At 33.7% G+C, this 23,793-nt stretch overlaps 1 protein-coding gene across 2 annotated transcripts in view; it reads left to right on the forward strand.

Moving 5' to 3' along the window:
* The window catches only part of LOC149418490 (uncharacterized), a 70,335-nt gene that overhangs the window by 31,691 nt on the left and 14,851 nt on the right, over positions 1-23,793 (forward strand). Inside the window, exon 1 of one of the 2 annotated variants that reach the window (XM_089638525.1) lies at positions 20,413-20,456. The exons of the other annotated variant lie outside the window; for it this stretch is intronic. Within the exon in view, the coding sequence (XP_089494651.1) occupies positions 20,441-20,456 (16 nt within the window). The 5' untranslated portion in view covers positions 20,413-20,440. Of the gene's footprint in view, positions 1-20,412; positions 20,457-23,793 lie in introns of those variants that run through there. 2 annotated transcript variants of the gene reach the window in all.

The raw sequence follows: 23,793 nt of genomic DNA on the forward strand, positions 1-23,793 counted from the left end.
TCTTCATACAAAAAATAAATTTTCGAAAAAAAAATAAAAAATCGTTTTCAGCTACAACAACATCAATTAAGCCATTTTTTGTAATATTAGCACTCTAGTAACCCAAAAGTCACGAGCCGCCACTGTAGGCCATATGGACGGACATCATAATCTTCTTTACTGACTAAAGAGCAGATCTTTCATACTTCTTTCTTTGTGATTTTGTCGTTAGCTCCGACCATTTTATTTTGGTGCATTGAATTCACCCGCTGAGCTTCCATTGTGCGTCCGGACAAAGAGGACTCCAAGAAAAGAACTGAGCTTTCTATTTGTATTTGTAAGCTCGGAAAGATATCTATTGCGACATAAGAGTGCATTATACCCACGTCTTACCAATATCAGACATCTCAATGATCCCGATATACTTACAATTGAAATATTTCTAAAATCATGGCGACGCACACAAACTAAAAAAAACTGGGTCAAATTTTATAGTCCATAACTTCGAATATAATCTCAAATACATAGCAAACATCTGTTGATCTGATGCATCAAAAACTAACTAGAACTATGAACATTGGCACCATGAAATTTTGCATTTTATGTTTGTATTTTATATTTTCAATTCATTTAAATCATGAACTTCGAATATTTAAAATAATGATTTAATTCTTGGAACAAAAGCAATTCGTCATATCGTTTCTTCGGTATTTTTTTATTAAATACAAATACTGTTACAACTCGGGCGAAGCCGTGTAGTAAATCATTCCTAGTGATGTTACCTCTCGTTAAAATATTTTTCACCAAGCCATGCACGTATTATTATTAGAAAGGTGTTGCAATCTTATATTTTTTGTTTACGTCCCATTATTTTCGCTAGACAGAATTCTACAACCTTCTGCAGACTAAATAAAAGCAATACGATAAGAAAATGCACTATCAAATTAAATATTTTTCTTGAATAATTTGTGTGGCGTAAAATAAAATAATTCTAAAATAAACAATAAAGACAGCAGACATCTTATAAATATTTACAAACTTCTAAAGCTAGTGAATTGGAAAACGTGTTTTTTTTTAAATATTTAGTTGCAATTAGACAAAACATAGCTTATCACTTATCGCTCTTCTCTTCACTCAAATTCCTCCAACCTTCTAACAGACATGTTCTGTCATCTGTCTCTTTAGTCTCACTTTATTTACTGAACTACTTTACAGTGGACTGTGTTTTGTGTTTGTTATCTTGTTATATTTGTTATCAGTCACAACAAGGCATAACAAAGAAGACGAACTATCTTCTAGGTATTCTACCATTCGTCTCACATTCCATAAGGCATTCGATACCTACAATTTAACAAAATGCTGTTGGAAATTATAGATTTAATTTATAGATTCGTTTTATTTTTTGTGAGATATTGGAAGAAGGGTAAATGTGGGTAACTCCGTTAATGGAGGACTGAACGCAGTTGGTGCTAACAAAATTTTTTCCGAAGAAGCGAAGTAAAGGCGTGATGGTTAGTTATATAGAAAGTTAGCAGTTTCTCCGCAGGGGTAGGCAGAGAGGACGAACCGAACCAAACAACTCGGTCTTGGCACACACTCCTTGCCTCATTCACATTCATACATCGTCTCATACATACTATTCTATTATTCTGACTCTTGACATGGTCAGACACAAGTATCTGATTCACTTAGTCGTGCCATGTCTTCCTCGGGCGTCCCTGACTTCTGCTCCCATTCACATTTGCATCATATATTCTCCTTACACTCCTTTCTTCGCTCATTCGCACTACGTGCCAAAACCATCTAAGTGTCCCTTTCTTGATCTTACTCATCACGCTTATATCAGCTTTGCACTCTTTGCGGATCTCCACTATTATTAGCTTTAGCACATTTAGTTATTTAAAATGTGCCGGGCTGTGAAGGTTATAGGTTTCTGACTTTATGTATATGACTGTGTAAAATGTATATTATAATATCATAATACGTGCTTGTGCAATGTCATTTTTATTTATTATTACTACATACACATTAATACTATCATTATTAACCGAATGCCTATGTGTAGGCACGTGCAAGACGTTGTTGCATTTTGCTAAATAGGGGACCCCGTCAAAAAACTAAAATAGGAAGAAACCTTTTTTTACCCACGGGAACAAGATGCTTGCCACTTTTGGCAGATGTATTGTAAGCCTAATCCTCCTAATGTTCCCTAAGCTCTCTCGAAAAATTAGCCCTCACCCACTTTTAGAAAATGTCCACTTCAGTGGATTTAATAATAATTTACAACTGACAATGTCCCAGGGAAGACATTCATATTTTCTTATCATAGTCAGATACAAGTTGCCATCTGCGCTTCAGCATGAGTAAACTTTGTCCATTTAGTAACATTACTTTGTAAGAATGAATTAACTATTTTCACATTACATATTTATTTTGGCTTTAGATTATTATTTTATATCTAGACTACAAACGTACAGGTATAACAAACTTTTCAGCTTTATTGAAAGCTAGATATTTTCTTTAAAGTGAATAGAGGCGTAGACATACTAGATTACAAGCGATTCGACAAATTTTGAAAAGATCTGGGTGCTAAATATGTCAATCATTATCTTTCCACTACCCACTTATAGCGGATGTTATATATTATAGTTTAAAAATTCGCATAATAAGTTGGGAGTTGGGAGAAGATTAAGTTGGTTCTTTGGAAAGGAATATGGAAAGTTTCGGGGTTTCTCATGGAATGAATCTGAACAAAAATCGTGCACATTTATTTTCAGTAGATAACTAGCAATGATATTTAACTTCATTATACCTGAATGGGTTTGCCCAAGAGTTACCATTACTATGGTGGTATTATTTACATAATTTAAGAGGGTCGGTAAGTTGAACGTTTAACGCAAACCACACGTGGTTAGGTGTCAGTTTTATGCGGTCGGGAAGGAACTCACTGAAACCCGATACATTGATGCGTTTATCGCAAACACTCGGCATTTTAGTATAGGTAAAACGAACATCTGCAAAGCACGCGGAGAAGTATGGACTTACAATAATAACACATGCTATTTTATTACAATCGTTTGGTTTTGAACGAAATTTTACTGCAAAATAAGTATGTGGTATCTATCGATGGTATGGTCCTGTATATTATTTGCCTGCAAAAAATATAAATAAATAAAAATATTTTTAAATTCTAGCATCACATTAATTAATCAAATGCATTGTACATACAGTTTTGTATTAGTGATTGATGAACCGGCGGATGTAATAAATTGATAATAGTTTGTCAAGTCTATAGTTAGTAATAAGATAAATCATTGTAAAAATGTATTATATATTTGTACAGCGCCCTTGAGGTGGTTTTGCACAAACACGGCGCTAATCAAATAATCGAAATATTATTATTTGTATGCACTTATAGATTGGTAAAAAAATGTTTGAACCTGTTCAATGCAACCACTAAAAATACCATTGGCGATATTTTTAGTTACTGTCATTGTCAAGGAAAGGTCTTCCTGTTGCTTTTTTATTATTTTTGATTGAGGCTTTTCAGTTTATTGCCATATTTTAAGTTATTGTCATTGACTAGGAAAGGTCTTTCTATTGATTATTATTTTTTTGATAAATTAATGTTTTTAAGACAAGATTTTATTTATGCATAGCACAAAGGATAACAATTATTTTTATAAGCAATAATTGTTCGCCTGAAACACTCATCCACATTGAAAAAATCTCCTGATAATGTATTGTATGATAATGCGTCATGTATTTTTTATCAGGAGATTTTTTCAATGTGGATGAGTGTTTCAGGCGAACAATTATTGCTTATAAAAATAATTGTCTTTCTATTGCTTTTTTATTCTGTTTGATTGCGGCTTTTCAGTTTATTGACATATTTTTGGCCCACTCAGCGAACCTCAGTTTACTGTTTTTGAACGACTAAATAATATATGTATTGTGCTGTGTAAGATGCTGCTACAATTCTCTGCACTAAACAGATCTGCTTTCCTTTGTACATTATAATAAATTCATCTCGCTTAATTATGATAGTTTATATCCACGTTTCAAGATAAATTCAGCTTACTTTTATGTTATGTTTATAATGTACAAGAACACCACCACGTCCCGAAGATAGCGTGTCTTATATTTTACATACTACGATTGTGTTGGTATGTCGGAAAAAGTTAAAACTTCAAACACTGTTGAGATGGTCATAAATTAATTTACGAGATTTTGCCAGCTCATTTATTAGTTCGTCAACTTATTATAAGATGTGCGTCCGAATCCGAATAGCTCGCAGAGACGCTGAGAAAGATCTTAATTTGCGCTAATTGAGCGATGCTGTGAATGCTTTTGCTCTCAGCGATCTCAGTCCTCCACTGTCCTCCGCTGTGTCTATTAATTCGATATCATTCAATATCACTCAATTAAATATACATTTTTCATCGTCTGTATGTGCCGGATTTGTATTTTGGTAACTGATTGTCAATTGACAACCACAAACAAACCTAAGTAGATTGCGAGTTGTCAAAATATGTACGTACAGATTCACAATTTAAAAATTGTACCATATAAATTTATCAATGTTCTTCAAATTTATCGCTGTTCGGAGTTCTAACTCTCGAAGTATATGGGCCTATTTCCTGGAATAAGCTTCCTCTAAGAACGCATTTAAAACACTGCAGCGTTAAACTTATGTAGGTATAACTAAATACTGTAGAATAGTAGTTAAAAATCCTCCTACTTCTGACATTTCCCATACATTCTGATGATAGTATGCTACAATAGCGCCTCCTAGTGGCACCAGTTATTAGGATTGGTTTTCTTTCGTATTTGAATTTTAGGCATGATTGTGCCATGCTTTACTAGGGCCTCTAGAAGCCAGAGTTGCAGGCCAATACAAGAGAATACTATTTAATATTTTTTAATGTGAATACCGTACAAGTATTCCAATTGCTCTCAACCATCTAGAGCCAGTTGGGCGTATGTTGTCAGGCTGAAGGTATCGGGGAGGGGAAGGATATGGGGAGGAGGAACGTGGGGAAGTAATTATATCTAGCTGTTCAGATCTAGTCACAAAACACGACTAAAATCATTTCAAGCTTTGAATTCTGACTTATGGTCTTTCAGCAGGGCGATACTGGGAACGTGCCACAAATATACCTTATTTGAAATGATTAAATTGCTAAATAACACAAATCGATCATTTTTTTTCTTCACATGAAGATACAGTGATTTGACATAATAATTAAAAATAAACAATAAATTAGCAAACCCCAATTTTAATTTTTATACTTAATTCCTACCCGGTTTCGCTACAACCGTAGCTTCGTTAGGGTTGTATAATACTAGTATTATTATACAGCCCTGACGAAGCTACGGATGAGGCGAAAACCGGTCGGCATGCAGTATAACAAATAAAAGTGGTATTTACTAAGTTTTATTTAAAATAAAATTTACTTGCGCACGCTCGGTTTTACAATCCGCGATCTCCAGATTATAGTCGAGAACGACAGAGGTCATCGAAATGTTTTACTGTAGTTGGACGAATTATTAATATTCCAGGGAATTTGGCATAACTCGTATCTTCTCAAAATCTTTTCAATTCATAAATAATTACACCAAACCCGTTTCTTTTAAATTTTCATAAATATTACCTACTGTTTCACAAATCTGCCATGTATACTTGAAACTTTTATTTCAACTAAACAAGTGTATATAGTTTTTATAGGTCGCCTATGTAGTGTAGTGTAGGATATTGTACAAGCGTTAGTTGATTTGATTTTAAACGAAGACTTATATTAAAAATTTTAAAGGTATAAAAAAGTTGAAATTAAACATATTCTAACAATTTAAACAAAAGCCCACACAAATTATCAAAAGGTTACCTGTATATATTAATTGAATATACTTAGAAGATATTTTTAAAGCCTTTTAAAGCACTTCTATGCAAACCTCTAACTATGTTGAAACTTGAAAGTATAACAAAGAAAAATAGATGTTATCGAAGAATTTTTATAATTTAAAAAAACTTTCCTTCCGACAGTTTTTGCAAACAACTGTTCTATATTCGACTGCAAGCCATTATTGCACATTACATGCACGATTATTCTATATTCGAGTGCAAGCCCTAGATCGCACATTGTATGGACGGTTGTTGTGTATTCGAGTGCAAGCCATAGATCGCACATTGTATGGACGGTTGTTGTATATTCGAGTGCAAGCCCTAGATCGCACATTGTATGGACGGTTGTTGTGTATTCGAGTGCAAGCCCTAGATCGCACATTGTATGGAAGGTTGTTGTGTATTCGAGTGCAAGCCCTAGATCGCACATTGTATGGACGGTTGTTGTGTATTCGAGTGCAAGCCATAGATCGCACATTGTATGGACGGTTGTTGTGTATTCGAGTGCAAGCCCTAGATCGCACATTGTATGGAAGGTTGTTGTGTATTCGAGTGCAAGCCCTAGATCGCACATTGTATGGACGGTTGTTGTGTATTCGAGTGCAAGCCATAGATCGCACATTGTATGGACGGTTGTTGTGTATTCGAGTGCAAGCCCTAGATCGCACATTGTATGGACGGTTGTTGTGTATTCGAGTGCAAGCCCTAGATCGCACATTGTATGCGCGGTTTTTGTATTTGAGTGCAAGCCCTAGATCGCACATTGTATGGACGGTTGTTGTGTATTCGAGTGCAAGCCCTAGATCGCACATTGTATGCACGGTTGTTTTGTATTTGAGTGCAAGCCCTAGATCACACGTGGTTGTATTTTTCTTTTACATTCATTGTTTTTTTATTCCAAGAAACTGCAACCAACTGAAACTGCGACTGCTGCCGTTAATAAACTCAGTTCGCGACACTTTTTTATAATACCGAATCTACGTGGCGGAAACCTGACTTTCTCTTGTTATTTATTATATTAATATTAATAATACTAGTTCACAAATCATTGACATATAGATAATGATTATTTATTGGACAAAATAATTGGATCGGACAAGTTTTAATTTTGATAAATTGCTGCGCATGGGATAGTCAATTATGATTATTATGCTGGTAGTCTACTGAGTTAAATGAAAGCTTTCAACTCCTGAATCCGTTTTCGTATTAATCTTATAATCATCTTTACAAGGTTGTAATTTTTTCTCGTTTCGTATAAAAAGTGACACTAATTGTTGTTAGGGGTTCTGTGAATAGTATGTTTATGTTTCCAATTATATCATATTGAAAAAATCGAAACCAAAATTTCTCCTGAAATCATAATATTTGTAAGGACACTTAAATATCTAATTACTTATAAACTTTTTTATGAAATTCCAAATAAGGAATTTTACAATTTTTTCAAAGAAACGTCACTGTTTCAATGATTATTATTTTTTCAAACTTTCTTCATCCTGATAGCTAGCCATAATATTGAAAAAATCGAAAAAGAAACTCATAATAAACACGACGATTTCACTATTGAAAAAAATAATCTTTACAGTATATTAACAGAAACGGAAGATTCATACAAATTTACGGGCAGCCTAAATGCAAACCGGTCGAGTTAAAACTGAAATTCGCTACGCTCAGTCTATAAATTATATAAAATGAGTACCTAACTAGAAGCTGGCTAAATGGAATCTGAGAACAGTGTGTTTGTCTTGGAGCATTCTCACTGGCCCTGGCGACTACTAGCCACTAGCTGCCATCTTACGGACTTCCACGCAAGCTCTATGCACTGCCCTCTATGAGTGCATCTGTGAAGCTCTTACTTCCCAACTCCTACTGATTCCATGTTTTAGTATTTTCAATTGAAATTTTAAATAATATAATGCGTAACCTGTTGACTTTTGTAGTAAACGTGGTGAAAAGTAACTTTATTTAATAATTTTTTATTGCAACTGAAGAACATAATGGTGGTCCAATCTCAAAGATTTTTTCATTTGAAAATTGATTGCAAACATATTTGACGGCCTCCGCGGTCGAGGGGTAAGGCTCTCGACAACCAAGCCGAAGGTAGCGGGTTCAAATCAAGTCAATTTTATTTGATTAATTTGTGTTACATAACATTTATTAATTCCAGAGTTGAATATACTCTCAGTAACGCCCTGGTGTAAGACCACCATTCAGAATTGAAACGTTGCTTGAAATGGATTTAGCCGTGTTTGGTGATCAGATCTGAATAGGCAGGTACTCCCCCACCTTCCTTTTCCCCATCTCCTTCCCTTACCAACTACCTTCAACCTTACAACATACCCCGATTAGGGATATCATAGTCTCACTTGCTCCAGACGGGAGCAGTTGGGATTCTGGTCGGTATTCAAATTTAAAAAAATAAATATATCTGAAAGTAATTAAATAAAAGAAAAATAATGGCTTCCTCGGTATTTTTTTTTTTAATTTTTACGATCAAATGCCACATGAAATCTGATAAATCCTTGGGGTTTTGCAATAATAATAACGGCAGCGTTTATGGCGAGAGTGAAAATGTTGTCGGCATAAGAATGCCGTGAAATTATTTGTACCGCGGCACTCTCCTTGTAGGGCAGGCAGCCGCCCGGCAGTGGTAGCGGCACGAGCCCTGGTAGTACTTACCCGGTGCTCGGATTATTCTGTACACTGGACACAAATTATTCTGCACACAGATTATTCCGCACACAGATTATTCCGCACACCGACTATTCCACACACATATAATTCCCTTACTACCCGTACTTACCCGGTGCTCGGATTTTTCCGTACACTGGACACAAATTATTCTGCACACAGATTATTCCGCACACAGATTATTCCGCACACCGATCATTCCACATACATATTATTCCCCACGCCAATTTTTCTCCACACATGTTTTTTCGCATACAGATTATTGCGCACACGTATAATCCCTCACAATCTATCTCCGGACACAGATTATTCGCACTAAAAATAGTTTTTCATTTTTTGGTGTTAAAAATTAGAATGTTATTTTTTCAATGCCCGAGGGCTTATTAACATTAAAAAATTCATAGATAGCAATTATTTTTCCGAGAATTTTATTTATGCAAAATATAAACATGATTGATAACAGAGTAATAATTCGTATGTATAATATGTAGAAACCTTTCTTTCATTTCATAACTAAGTATCTAAATTTTATTTAAAGTCGTACCCCCATAAAAAAACAAGCTTTTGTTTATTGGGGGGGATAAAAGCCAATCTTCATGATGCATGCTAAAAAAATCAGCTCCCAACCTTAAAATGTGTTTGTATCACAGACATAGGAATTAATAGACGAGAATATAATGGCGAGGGGTAAAATCAACTGTTGAAGAACGAAGGGCGTAAGGCTGACTGTGATTCGTCAATAAATCAATCTGACAGTAAATAGGCATCTCGCATTATAATATCACCATTTACTTCTTAAAAGTAAAATCTGCTTTTGAATGAATAGACATTTTTACATGGGAGCGCAAATTACTCGCCACGTTATGAACAAATTTGCGAAGTCCAAATTCGGCAAAAAAATTCGGTTCTATTTTCAGAGTCGAATATTTCGTTTAAGTATTTAGTTAAGACACTTTTATAAATGTTCATAATTTACTTCCCAGCAACCAACCAGCTTTGTGTTTCGCGTCCAGCCGTTTCTCGATGTGATAGTTAGGGGTACGTAAATTTCGTTTTTACGAAATAGATGCGACAAAAGCGAAATCTGCATTTTATTTGCGATAAAAGCGAAATTAAAAAATTAAATACGTTCGCACCTTTTTAAGTTACGTGCTTTCAAATGTTGATCAGACGCGCTAACAATTATTACAACTCTGTTCAAAACAGACAGAGACGGCTATTTTATCAACCGAAAATTCTATCGATCACAGCATGATGTTGAAGACAGCAGCTCAAAAGAGCTTGGATAAATTGTTGGTACACATGGGACCGAATCCAACAAATGAGTGCTACAAGCACATTGACAGATTATTTTGTCCATCGGAAGCAGCAAATGTGCCCTCTTCTTCTGTCAATTCAAATTCCACAGTGGAAAGCTTCGCAAAAATTCCGTTTTTCAAAAGTGTACCACAAGAAGAACTAATTGACGGGTACTCTCATTTTCACAGACAATTACTTCGATTGGTCGGCCAAGAAGCTCCCGTGGATGTAATGCAAGTTTTAGTTACATCAAAATCTTGCTACCCTGGATTTGCAAAAGCAGCTTTTCAATGTCTCAATTGCCCTGTCAATAGTGTTGATGCCGAGATTGTACTTTAGTATCTACAACATTGTCGTAACTGATCGCAGGCATACAATGAAGGATGGAAATGTAGAAATTACAACAATGCTAGCCTTTAATTGAGTTTTCAACACTGTATTTTTTTGCGAAATAAATGCGAAATTTTCTATTTTGAGTTTTTTTAAATGCGAAATCACGATTTTTTATTTGCGAAATTTACGTACCCCTAGTGATAGTATATGTTTCTAAAACTGATCTATATTATACGATGTGAATATGCTTAAAATAAAGTAAAATAATGCTTATATATGGAATGTAATACGACAATTGGGTTTATTCTCTTTTTCACATCTATTTTTACAAGTTTTCATAGTACAAGTCAACATTTTGCCGTGTTATTTCGTAAAATGAACCGATGATGCCTGGACCATAGTTCGCACAAGAATGATGACGTCACGTTTTCAAATTTCACTTGAGGCCATACGCGAGCCCAGCCGGCTCCAATGGAACCGGTATGGGGAGTGGGGATAATACGCTTTTAATCACTTAGGGCAGGTCTACTAATATTCATATGTCTATGGTTTGTATATACATATTATGCGCAATACTTCTGTAATATGTCCGGAGTTTTCCGTATGCGGAATCATCGTTTCCGGAAGACAATGTGCGCAGTACACGTGTGTGCAATAATCACCGAACTCTCTTACCCGCTCCGTGTCCAGCAAATCGACGAAGCCTGGGTTTTCAACCTCGGACCTGGCCGTTACGTTGTATTTTATATTACAGATGACCATTACCCGGTACCAAATATGGGGGTTTACGATTTACGACAACCTGGCGGCAAACAATAACGAATCAGTTATCAAGCTTCATTCGCTTAAATGTTTTTCAAAAGCGCGATGTGAGTTTCGCCATACTGCTTTTGTACGGAATTTGCTAGCGGTGTTCTCACGGGAAATTAATTTGACGATGCTGTTATTAACTATAGGGGCTGCGCTAACTTGAGACCATCATTGTTAAAATTTCACATTTGATCTATGTTTTATTATGAAATTCATTTTTAAAATCGGAACTGTTTGTTTGAACAAATTCAGACAACCGATAAAGTAATTTAATTTTTTAAATTATGCGGAAGGTACATACTTTATCGTCTTTGCAAAAATTGGAATAAAAATACGCTGCTATTTTTCAGGGGTCTGCGCTGGTAAGTTATAAATTATATTAATAAGTGAAAACGTGCTTAGCAAAAAGTGCCTTACATACGAATCTTGTGTAATGGTCGAATGAAAACTCTAAAGCTGCGTCTCCAGCGACAAAATGTTTTCAAAACATCCGACAAAAACGCCACAATGGTGGTCACAACAAACAAAAACAAAGTTGGAGACGCGACTTAACACCATATAGATTCAGCATCGAACATTTTACTCCCTTATAAATGGGGCTTAGGTTATTTCAGGTATTGGATTGTGCTTTTTGATACTATATCTATATTCTCTATGAATAATTTGAAAACGCGAAGTTATTTTGTTTTGACTCACAAAATCGCATGATAATTAACACATTTCATGCGGGCGAAAACACGGGTCCCAGTCGAGAAAAATCAGCTTTTAAACAGCTATATTGTTGAAAATCATAATTTTTTTACATAGTTTTCACCACAACTTAACTATTTAATTTTATTTGATTTTACGCCCAGCTGGGTCTTTTAATGGATTATAAGGACAGAAAATACCTAGTGAGCCATAGTTTTGAGTTTTAAAACATGAAATAACGTCAAACTGATAAACTAAATTTGAAACAATATTAGTGAAACATGTAAAAGTACCATAAAATATAACATAAACTAAAACAACCCTACATATGAGACAAATCAGCAAAACTTCGTGAACTACTTAAACGCTACTATAATGTGTAAGATTCAGCAAAGTGGTGGTATAGATTACGCTTGATTCTATAAATGGAGTCAGTAAATATATCAATGGAACCCCCAAACTTTTGGCCAGATCATGCATCCTATTGGTTAGCGAGTTTGTCTGATAGTTGGTGGTGTATGTATTGCAGAAGAATGTTACATTTTGTCTTTTGTTCCTAGTCGGTCCATGGAATTTAATAGTGGCGACGGTGGCAGGGCTTTCAATTATGTTGTTAATGACTTTATGTAATAAAATTATAATTATAAACTATAAGATTACAGTGTGAAATTATAGTCTACTTTTGTATACGACTCCATAAACTAAAGTTAAATTTAAAGTAAGTCAGTGTTGGGCCATTTAGTAATGTCTGACGTGTAAAAAATAAAAGTATTTTATTACATTTAAAAAAAAGTTTTCATTTTCCCACGGATTATTCCCGGTGCGATTAGTGTAAGGACCCGTTCTACGGGTTTAATATATGTAGTTTACTTTTGATAAAATATTCATTCACACAAAAAAGCAAGATGTTGAAGTCGGGGAAGACTTTGTTCACATTTTTAAATACAAATGCATATAGTTGGAACCCGTAAGAGATTGAAATAAAAAAATATATAAAATTATCGGACAACAATGCCTTTCCAGGCATTCAAGTTAGAACTACCTTTCTCGCCAAGATAATGTTATCCCTTCTGTATTGTCATTATCGCATAATCCGCAGTAAAATTATATCTCTGTATCACGATATATACCGTACAGGTGATATAAATAAAGCAATACAACAAAATTCAGTCAGGTTTCCTCTATAATTTGCATTTCTTTTTACTGTGTATTCACTTTTCAGTCGATTTTAACTACTATTATCCCAAAAGCTAAATAGTAGACGTGAAGACCATTCAATAGATTTCTTTACAATTTATTGTAGCATTCTTAAAGTATTTCCTATATCTTGAACAGTTTTTAGTTTGTAAGCAAGCCCAGTTCCGTTGTTACCTATTCTTGGCACCTGCTCTTTTCGGATGCAGGTGGGCCCTTCCTCCTTCAAACGGAATATCATTAGTTAAAGCCCCCGAAACCTTTTTATTTAATTTATATAAGACATTTTTGGATGGCTGCAGAGTGCTTCTTCTAATAAGAACGCAGAATTCGCATGTATGGTAAAAAGCCACCTTGATTATTAATGAACTTCCTTTAATGAAAATAAGAACAACTGCTTAGTTTTATATAATTTTAATATATAAATTAACTTACCTGTGATAATGGGTGTTTCTTGTTATTTGATATGTCTCTGTTAATTTTAAACGCAACGAAGTGAAAGATGATTTTTGGACTGATGTGAACGATGTAATGAGACTTTAAAATTTGTATGGAAAGATTTTAATGGTAGGAGATTTGAATAGATGGGTGGGAATTAGACGTGACGGATTTGATTTGGTCTTAAGGTAAGTTCGGAATAAAATAACGAATGACAATGGGAAGAGTGAAAACTGTTTGTATCGTATATTTTCTTCGATCATAAAGGTAACCACCAATATGCGTGAAAAAGAGGAAATGAGAGATCAATTATTGATTTTATAGTGATTGACTCTGGGTTATGAGCCTTTGCCGAAGACACGAGAGTTTTCAGAGAGAATTTCATTCGATGAAATGGTACAAATGCATGAGGATCTGATGACAAAACGAAAAGAGAATGATAAAAAAACGATGTCATAAATAAAATTATTCCGTAAAATTTTTCATTTTCCTCTTAATTATTATAATAACACTTCATTTCAATTTAATTAGTACAAGAAACAACTATTTACGTCGGGAGGGACGTGTTCAAAATAAGCTAGTTATGTCCTTCTTTTGGGTTTAAAAAAATAATTAGTGGAAATTTCGATTGAAGTCGAACCTTTAAATAATCAACCGGAAAACTCTCAAAGATCTGTTATACCGTATACGGGAATTTAAATAAAATAAAAAAAATGGAATACTTTGGTATAGAATTGAACCAGGAAGAAAATATTGAAAACTTCATTAAATTATGTGCTATCAAAATTAAATACCAACAGATATCAAATTGTTCAGTCCCCACTCACGTATTTTTATCAGTAGCATAAATTTGTTCGTTGATTTTTTGCCGAAGCACTACTGGTCATTAAATAAGAAATCTAATTATTATTCTGTGTGATTTACTTAAGTACATAAATTGTAAATTTTACAGTGTAATCAAAATAAGGCGGAGCCGTAGTTTGGAGACCCCCTGATCTAGCATACCTAGCATAACTAAAATATTTTATAACACAGCTAGCTCAACTTAGCATCTCGTCTCAAGTAATTGAGTAGGGATCGTGCAAGTCCTAGAAGGTCCCTGACTTCATGCATTAATTGCGCTTTGCGTCCTCTCGCGCGTATTGTATTTTCCTGCCACTCCTTTCCTAATCCATCCGCTGTACGTGTCCAAACCATATAAACGTCCGTTTCTTAATCGTATATGAGTTTATGGGTTCCATGATAACTCAACACAGTGACAATTCAACACACTTTTAAAAAGTGATATAAAGTCATTAGAAACGAAGAATTTTTTTTTAACCTAACCTAACCTAACCTAACCTACTCTAATTAACCCAGTTAATAAAGTTTTTGTTTCATCACTTTCCATGACTTTATGTAACTTTTTAAAGATGTTACCAACAGAATTTAGATCCAAACTAAAAACTCACTTTTTCAGACACTTATTTCCATAAATCCGTCATTCTATCCAAATATTTCTTTTTTTTCATTTTTTTTATACCGTAATTGTTACATTATCTAGCGATTCCGTTCATTCAATTTTGCTATTGACTTGCCTACCAGTGGACAATGGACAATATCAGCGGGAACATAACAAGTTAATCGGTTTAATTGTTGGCAGATGAATCATCTAAATGCGTTTAAGATTGGCGATTGATTGATTTTATTCATTAATTTAATTCATTTAACATATAATATATCCAGCTAACAATAAATCCACCCTAATATAATAGAACTTCCTTCTTCTTCTGGCGTTAGTAAGATTAAATTGTTAATTTTAATTTTAGTTTTAAGTTGCCAAATATGTAAATACTCGTGTATATGTCGTTAAGATAGTAGTTATAGGCCTTAGTCGTAAGTCACTAGATATAAGTCTTAGAGATAAGTCAGTAGTTCTAGTATTAAATATTTAAGAAATATATTTGTACAGCGCCCTTGAGGTGATTTCACGAAAACGGCGCTATATAAATTAGCCAAATATTATTATTATTATTATGTGATGAATTATCATTGTGATGATTTATCCGGTCACCAAGTTTGTGATAACACCTTTTATACTGCATTTACTCGCAATTGGTCCTTCCTCGGTCATTTCCACGTGGAGAAAAATAGGTATTACTAATTTATTAAGAATCTACTCAAATTATTCGTAATACGGTTAAAAATGGGATTGAGGGTCATTAAATAATAAATAGGTTTATATAGGTTTTATAGGTTTCCCGATAAAATTTTAGTAAAATACAAATGTATCTATTATCACGACGTCGGGACACGTCCTAATATTTTCGCATTTTGTCATTATATATTATCAAGGCAAATGCAGGTGCTTAACACGTGTTCCGATATATTATTAATTCACTAAAAGTTTATCAGGAAATGGCCTGCAATCCCATTTTTAACCGGTTGTCCAATAATTCAGAGATATTCTTAATACTCATTATTCTCTGTGCATGCCTCACTCTCATACCTACATTAGATGTGGTATCAGAACTCCACTATGGACTGCATGTCACGCTTTCTTCGGTGATTTAACAATTTGTAATAAAATAATAAATAAAATCGCACTTTCTGTTTGATTTCTTTCATAATGAGGTGAGATATCTTTTTATGGTTTGTCCGTGCGATTTATTTACCTTAATTAATTGTGTGTTTTAAAAAAGTGTTACCTGCTCACATTACAATACAAACACAATGAACTCATTATCTTCAGGCAAGGTGTGGACAAGCAATTGTCTGCCGGCCGTATTTACCTTGAATCAATATTTACTGCACCGTGCCTACCGATGAATGTAGCTTTTGTAGTGCTGGCTGTAAAGCTGCGGTCACACGTTGAACGAAATATATATAAATAACTAAAAAAATTACATTTTATAATGTGTCTTCGTACATATTATCATATGTACGAAGATGAATACACAAAATGCATTTTCGATTTGATAGATTGACTGTTTCCCGAAAACTTTTTTAAAAATTTGGACAATAAATACCTACAGTTTTTGTACTTTTTATAATTTGGTGAATGGCTTGGATGTAAGGCATGGAACTGGCAAAGAAAAGATGAAGGTAGATTGAATGCTGTTGAAATGAGATCCCTGAGCGTATGTGTGGTAAAACCATATTTGATCGTGTGAGGAATGTTTAGATCCGCAAAGAGTGCAAGGCTGATGTAATCGTAATGAGTAATATTAAGAAAGGGACGCTTAGATGGTTTGGGCATATAGAGCGAATGAGCGAAGATTGGAGTGTAAGGAGGATATATGATGCAAATGCAGGAATGAGGAATAAAATGAAGGAAATTAAAAAAATTAAAAAAAAAAAAAACAAATGGAGGAACTTATAACAATATATTAAATCCACTTAAAATAGTTCAAAGATTGATAATTAAAGTAATTAATATTGAAAAAACATCCAAAATTTCTACTGAGATTCTCTTTTCAATATATTTAATGTACCCACAATAGACAATATATATAAAAAATATTCAATTCTACAAATTTATAAAGAAATACAGTTGAATAACTTACAATTCAATTCATCAGCAAGATATCAAAAAACTATCAAAATCCCAAAACTTAATACAAAGCACACACAAAATACCTATCTCTATCTACGTATAACATATTTTAACATCCTTCCATTATATCTAAAAAATATTGAAGATATTCAGGAATTTAAAATAAAATTAAAAAATTACCTAAAACTACTATAAAAGTCCATCTAATCTTACTCTTATTATTATTTCCTTCAAATCTTAACTGTATTATTGATAAATCTTGCCTATTTCTTACTTATCCCTTTGGATTTGCAAATATATTATTTACTTACTTACATGATTCCATATAATTGAGCTAGGATTCACTCACCAAACACAAGAGCCTCGTCTCTTTATGGTGAGGAAAAGCTATTATTATTTACCTTTATAACACTGTATAATATATATAAATTGTATATTTATTGTAAAAAACACACAAATATTAAAAAAAAATTAAAAAAATGCGAATGGTAGCAGAAGTCGGGGACGCCCGAGGAAGACATGGCACGATCAAGTGAATCAGATACTTGAGTCGGGCCATGTCAAGAGTAAGAATAATAGTAGAGTATGTATGAGACGATGTACGAATGTGAATGAGACAAAGTGTGTGCCAAGACCGAGTTGTTTGGCGGTCCGTCCCCTCTGCCTACCCCTGCGGGGAAACGGCGTGATGGTTAGTTAGTTAGTGAATGACTTCAAAATACGCACTGAGATATTATAAAAACAATAAATGAATGTTTTGTGCTCTATACAGGGTGTATCGGCACGTACCCGACAAACTTTAACCAGCTATTCCTTAGCATATTTGGAGTAAAAAATCTTATGTGCACTTTGCTGTCCGGTAACGTTTTTTTTAAAAAAAAAAATAATTATTCTTATTTTCACCACATGTCACCACTGTTTTATCCTTTGTCAAAGTTTGAAAACCCATCTGGCAAATATTTTATTCGAATTAATATATAGCTAAACTTTGTTTCGTGTTAAGTTTAAATATAAAAAAAATAATCGTATTTGCTATCCATGTGTCGTGTTGTACACGATTCCTCACAAAATTTATTATCTACGTATCAAGTTGTATACAATTCCTCATATAATTTACCATACATGTATTGTGTTGCATACGATTCCTTATAGAATTTACTATCCATTTATCGTGTTGTATACGATTCCTCACAGAATTTACTGCTTCTGGAGATAATTGTATGAACGCAGTTTTATTTCAACACTAGGCACATGCTGTGATTTTTGTTTGCGTTTATCACATACTCGTGTGTTATGTTGGTTGAACAAGAACTATAGACAAGAATGCTAATATTTCACTGGAGGAATGCCACCTTAGACAAAAGCTAGGTAATAACCCATCATAAAAACATTTGTATATTTAAACTGTCATTAGGCTTTGAAAAATTAGTTATAAATACATAAAAAAATCTAATTTATATGTTTGAGGTTTGTAATCAAAAGATGAGTTCCTAGACTGATATTATTTACAAATAGTTCCAGAAAAATATACTTACCTGGCAGGTTATTTCAGATACAAACACTTTTATTAAAAATTTAACGCTTGTACGCGGAGGACACTATTCTAAAAACACTGGATATTGATTTTACATTTGCAAAGATAGGCGTCTTTCTGTTAGCTATAGTGCTATAGTGATATAAACTCCGATCAGATGCTGTTAGCAAACAGTTATATTTTAACAAGTGTTCCAGGATTGGTTGATAACATGAAATAATACCGTACCGAAAAACCAATTGATTGTTGCGTACAAAAGCATTTAAATTAGACCCAATCCAACCGAAAACCTTACATTCGTTCCTAGAAGTTATGTTTTTGAATCTATTATTTCGTAACGGCGTTAGTCCCCTCGCGATTGGTCGGTTTACAAAAACCAGAACCCGATAAATAATAATAACGATAGTTCGATATACCGACACTATAATTATTGAGATACAACATCCCGCTTCAACTTGTTTGGAAACCATTTTGGTTGAAATAATTATTCTTAAAAGGATTGCCTTCGCCTATGATAAAAAGGTAAAATAATCTACTTCTACTAAACCAGGCTTCGTTATTTAAACTATAATAAAGTAGATGACATCCTTTAAATTACATTGTTCGAGTAGCCCAATCTCTAAATAGTATAAAATAAAGTCGCTTTCCGCGTCTGTCTGTTTGTGCGCTTAGTTATTCTAAACTACGCATTTTTGTTTTCACTATCATTTAGAGAATTTCTTTTGGATAGTATATATGTATAATACTTGCATATTACATTTGTAGAAAGTAGAGAAAAGTCGATGTTTTGTAATCAAGTCATAAAAATAATATTTTTGGGCGCTTACATTGCTAACGCTGTCTAAACGTTATGAGATACAGCGACATAATAATAGACATATGAATATTAGTAGACCTGCCCTAAGTGATTAAAAGCGTATTATCCCCACTCCCCATACCGGTTCCATTGGAGCCGGCTGTGCTCGCGTATGGCCTCAAGTGAAATTTGAAAACGTGACGTCATCATTCTTGTGCGAACTATGGTCGAGGCATCATCGGTTCATTTTACGAAATAACACGGCAAAATGTTGACTTGTACTATGAAAACTTGTAAAAATAGATGTGAAAAAGAGAATAAACCCAATTGTCGTATTACATTCCATATATAAGCATTATTTTACTTTATTTTAAGAATATTCACATCGTATAATATGAATCAGTTGTTACTATCACATCGAGAAACGTCTGGACGCGAAACACAAAGCTGGTTGGTTGCTGGGAAGTAAATTATGAACATTTATAAAAGTGTCTTAACTAAATACTTAAACGAAATATTCGACTCTGAAAATAGAACCGAATTTTTTTGCCGAATTTGGACTTCGCAAATTTGTTCATAACGTGGCGAGTAATTTGCGCTCCCATGTAAAAATGTCCATTCATTCAAAAGCAGATTTTACTTTTAAGAAGTAAATGGTGATATTATAATGCGAGATGCCTATTTACTGTCAGATTGATTTATTGACGAATCACAGTCAGCTTCACCCCCTTCGTTCTTCAACAGTTGATTTTACCCCTCGCCATTATCTTCTCGTCTATTAATTCCTATGTCTGTGGACATAATATACTATGGAATTGTATATCTTAAAAAGAGCTACAGAAAAGTCTCACATGGTATACGTCTATCTCCTAAGGGTATCCCCCAGCAACGCCAGGTACATGTCAGCTAGTTAATAATAAATATTTAAAAATACGTGTTTATGTATAATGTAGAAAACGTTGGTTTTTTTTAATGCATCATTATTTGGTTTGGTTTACGATGTGTTTCTTTGAATAATATTTCGTTTTAAAAGCAATGTCACTACTACGCCAATAACAAAAGACACGTTAGTGCCAGTTCTCACCGCCGTTTTTTCACTGATAAATACTTTAATTGCCTTATAAACGTGATAACAAGAGTCTACTCTGAATCAGTATAACAAGTGCTTCATTACTTATTACTTCATTTTATATTATCTCTCAGACGAATGAGTGCATTACTCCAGTAGCACTTTCTATTATTATGACTTCAATTTATTGTAAGTGTTTAGCTAACTAATTGCTTTGCACCTAGTGCGATCACCTATTGCAACTTTGGAGTTTAAATTCTTAGAATTTCAGCACTAAATTACAATAAATAAATTAGTTCAAGGAGTGTATCTTAGTTGTAATTTATTATGTTGTGATCGTGTGAATTTTAAAGTGTTTTCAAGTGTGGCAACGTTAATTGCACGTATGTGCTTGTTGTTTTAAATTCTAAGGAGTGGTTATTCAAAGATCTCAAATTCCAAGTAGTATTATGTTTATAAAATTAGCATTTAAATCTATATACCTGATTGAGTTACGAGTATAATAATGGTGCTGTTTAACTACATCTTGAAGTACCCGTGCTGGATTGTTGATATCATTGCATTGAATAATAATTATAACGAATGTAAAAATCACCCAAAACGTAAGTTTTTTTTACTCCAATACATGAATTTATTTAATACGACATTTATCTCGTATTTTAACGGTGGTAACTTCATAAAATTTATGAGAAATGCGTGTATATCCTCGTGTGTATGGGTGGATAACACCAAAAGTTGATAAAATGCTTTGTCATCGACAATGAGTCTATTTGGCGAGTTTCAGCTCGATCGGATGTCGGGAAGTGGGTGAATTTTCGCTTCCAATATTTGGATTCATTCGTTACTGAAAACGAAAGCGAAATACAAATAGACGTATTTAAAAATGTGATGGTGTTTTCGAATAGCCAGTATTTTTATGTAAAATGGGAATGTACAGATTATTTATAAGTGAAATTCCTTCTAAAAACACTTGACGTGGTACTTGAGACTATCATAACATAACAGCAACAACAAGCATTTAATATTTTATTGCACCATTTGCCATCCACGTTTATGCATGGTACGTGCAGCAAGTATAATAATTATTGTATAATAGGCCACATGCCCTGATTTTTACTGTGGAAATTTCGGACAAATTAAAAACGATAATCTGTTGGATGTAAAAGCAACACGAGCTATTGTTTATCTATCTGCACAGACAGATTGCGCCACGGCAACGCTTAGCTAGAATGTAATAATAAAAGAAATAGAACAATGTAAAACATAAGTAACAAAAGAAAGAAACTAATATTTTAAGTATATTTAAGTTCGGCTTAATAACCGGTTTTGTGCAGAATTTTTTGCAAAATTAATGAATACACATATTTCACTGTTTTACCATTCAATATAACATAAATAATATAAGTTCCAATAAAACGATTTATTTATTAGGACATCGTTACTCACTGACCAATGTAATAACGCACTAAAGAACAAATGTCTGGTATTGAAAAGTAAAAAAAAATATCTACTACTATATTTAGAAAATCTTTTCGTTATAATAATGCTTTGGCGTGGTTCAACTCCCACTACAGAGGCTCCCACTAATTCATAATTGGTTAAATCCATTCACAGATTTATACAGACTTTTAAATAATATAAATTATACAGAGTACAATAACGAGCGCCAACCATAAAAAAACGCAATTAGTTATAATTGGTTTGTACAAAAAGCAGTGTTCTCCTGTTTACCCCAACTAATACTAATAACTACCTGATAACAATTTTATGACGAGGTAATAACATTATTCATAATACAAAACTACTGCAGCATTAAAATGTTAATGACTCATTCATAAAATATTTTTCCGCTAAGGTTTTCGATGTTCGCAGCCTTTTTTCCCTGGGTCTGAGGTGCACCAATATGTTTAATTTTTTTAATTGGTTTACATGTATTTATCGGTTCCTAAGAATGGTATTTATCCACGAAATAAAAATAATAAAATCTTTAAGAAACAAAACCGATTCAAGTTCGTAAAAGAATACGAAATAATATGCCCAACTATAATTAAATTTTAAATAAATACGTATGGAAAACGGCATTAAACAAATTATGCGATATTTTTTTTCTGACTTTATGTCCGGGTTAAATCTTCCCCACAGAAAAAACCAAACCCTTCCACACACTTTTCCACAAATGAGCATCTAGTCAATCCACATTATGCAAGTGCATTATATAAGCATAATAAATACACAACAATACAAGAACAACACGTCAACTCACCAGAGATCAAATGGGAAAATAATTCACCGCAGATATTTTCATATCAGAGGGTTCGGCTCGGTAGAACTCCTAACTGGACCTATAAATCCTACTGATCCCTCTATATAAAAATTAAAAAAATATTTCGTAATGACTATTTAAAATGACTTTCAATTGAATTTCATTTTTATACATACATTCTTTGACAGATCTAATAAGCCTAAATTTTGAATGAGAGAGCTGGGTATAATGCCAGTTGCCGAAATAACGAATGGTTAAATTTTTATAGTCTGAGAATGCCAAGTAGGTTTATGTTTTTTTAGGTTTAGATTTTTTTAGTAGGTTTTTAATAATACGTAGTTTTTTTTGTTGTCACTTTTTGAATAATATTCACGAATGTTGTTTCGGAGAATTTGAAAGTTGAAGAACACGAAAAGAATTTTCATGTTCTGTGAAAGATTTTTACAAGTTCTGTTATTATTTCAGTTCTATCAAGCAACTAGCCTGTAATAATATAATAACAGAACTCGAATAGAACTTTCACAGAACCCGAAAATGAACGTTGAAATTTGATGAATTCTTCAAATTCTCCGAAACAACACGTCCTAAGATTTGTAACCAGTGCGAATTGGTAAACGACGGCCGGCATAGTCCAGTGGTAACGCATTGGACTGCCATTCCGAAGGTCGCGGGTTCGAACCCGGCGTGCGCAAATAAATTTTATTTGATTAATTTGTGTTATTTCACAATTAATTAATTAAAAATAATATATAGTATATTTGCGGCACGTTCCAGAGTGGAAGATACTACCAGTATCGCCCTGGTGTAAGACCACCATTCAGAATTGAAACGTTGCTCCAAATGGCTTTAGCCGTGTTTAGTGACTAGATCTGAATAGCCAGGTACTTCCCCACCTTCCTCTTTCCCTTCCCCACTTACCTTCAGCCTCACAACATCCCCCAATTGGGGATGCCATAGTCTCACTGGCTCCAGACGGGAGCAGTTGGGACTCTTGTGAGGTATTCACTGTAAAAAAAAAAAAAAAAAAAAAAAAAAACACCAGTAAGAACTCTCCCAAGATAAGATTTCAATAGAAGTTTAATTTTATTCCCATGAACCTTGAAATGTATTATTCGTTTCAGATCTGGTCACAAAAGTGCTAATATTTACACACCCCAAATTTTTTCACTAATTTTGCAAATCTGCCAAACCTTGACACATTTTATTTCAGCGTGTTCAAGATCACGTAAACGTTGTAGATAATCACATTTTGGTTGATAAAGT

This window comes from Hesperophylax consimilis, chromosome 13 (assembly GCF_061612785.1).
Source record: "Hesperophylax consimilis isolate HC1 chromosome 13, BYU_Hcon_1.0, whole genome shotgun sequence".
In the NCBI taxonomy this organism is placed as follows: Eukaryota; Metazoa; Arthropoda; class Insecta; order Trichoptera; family Limnephilidae; genus Hesperophylax; species Hesperophylax consimilis.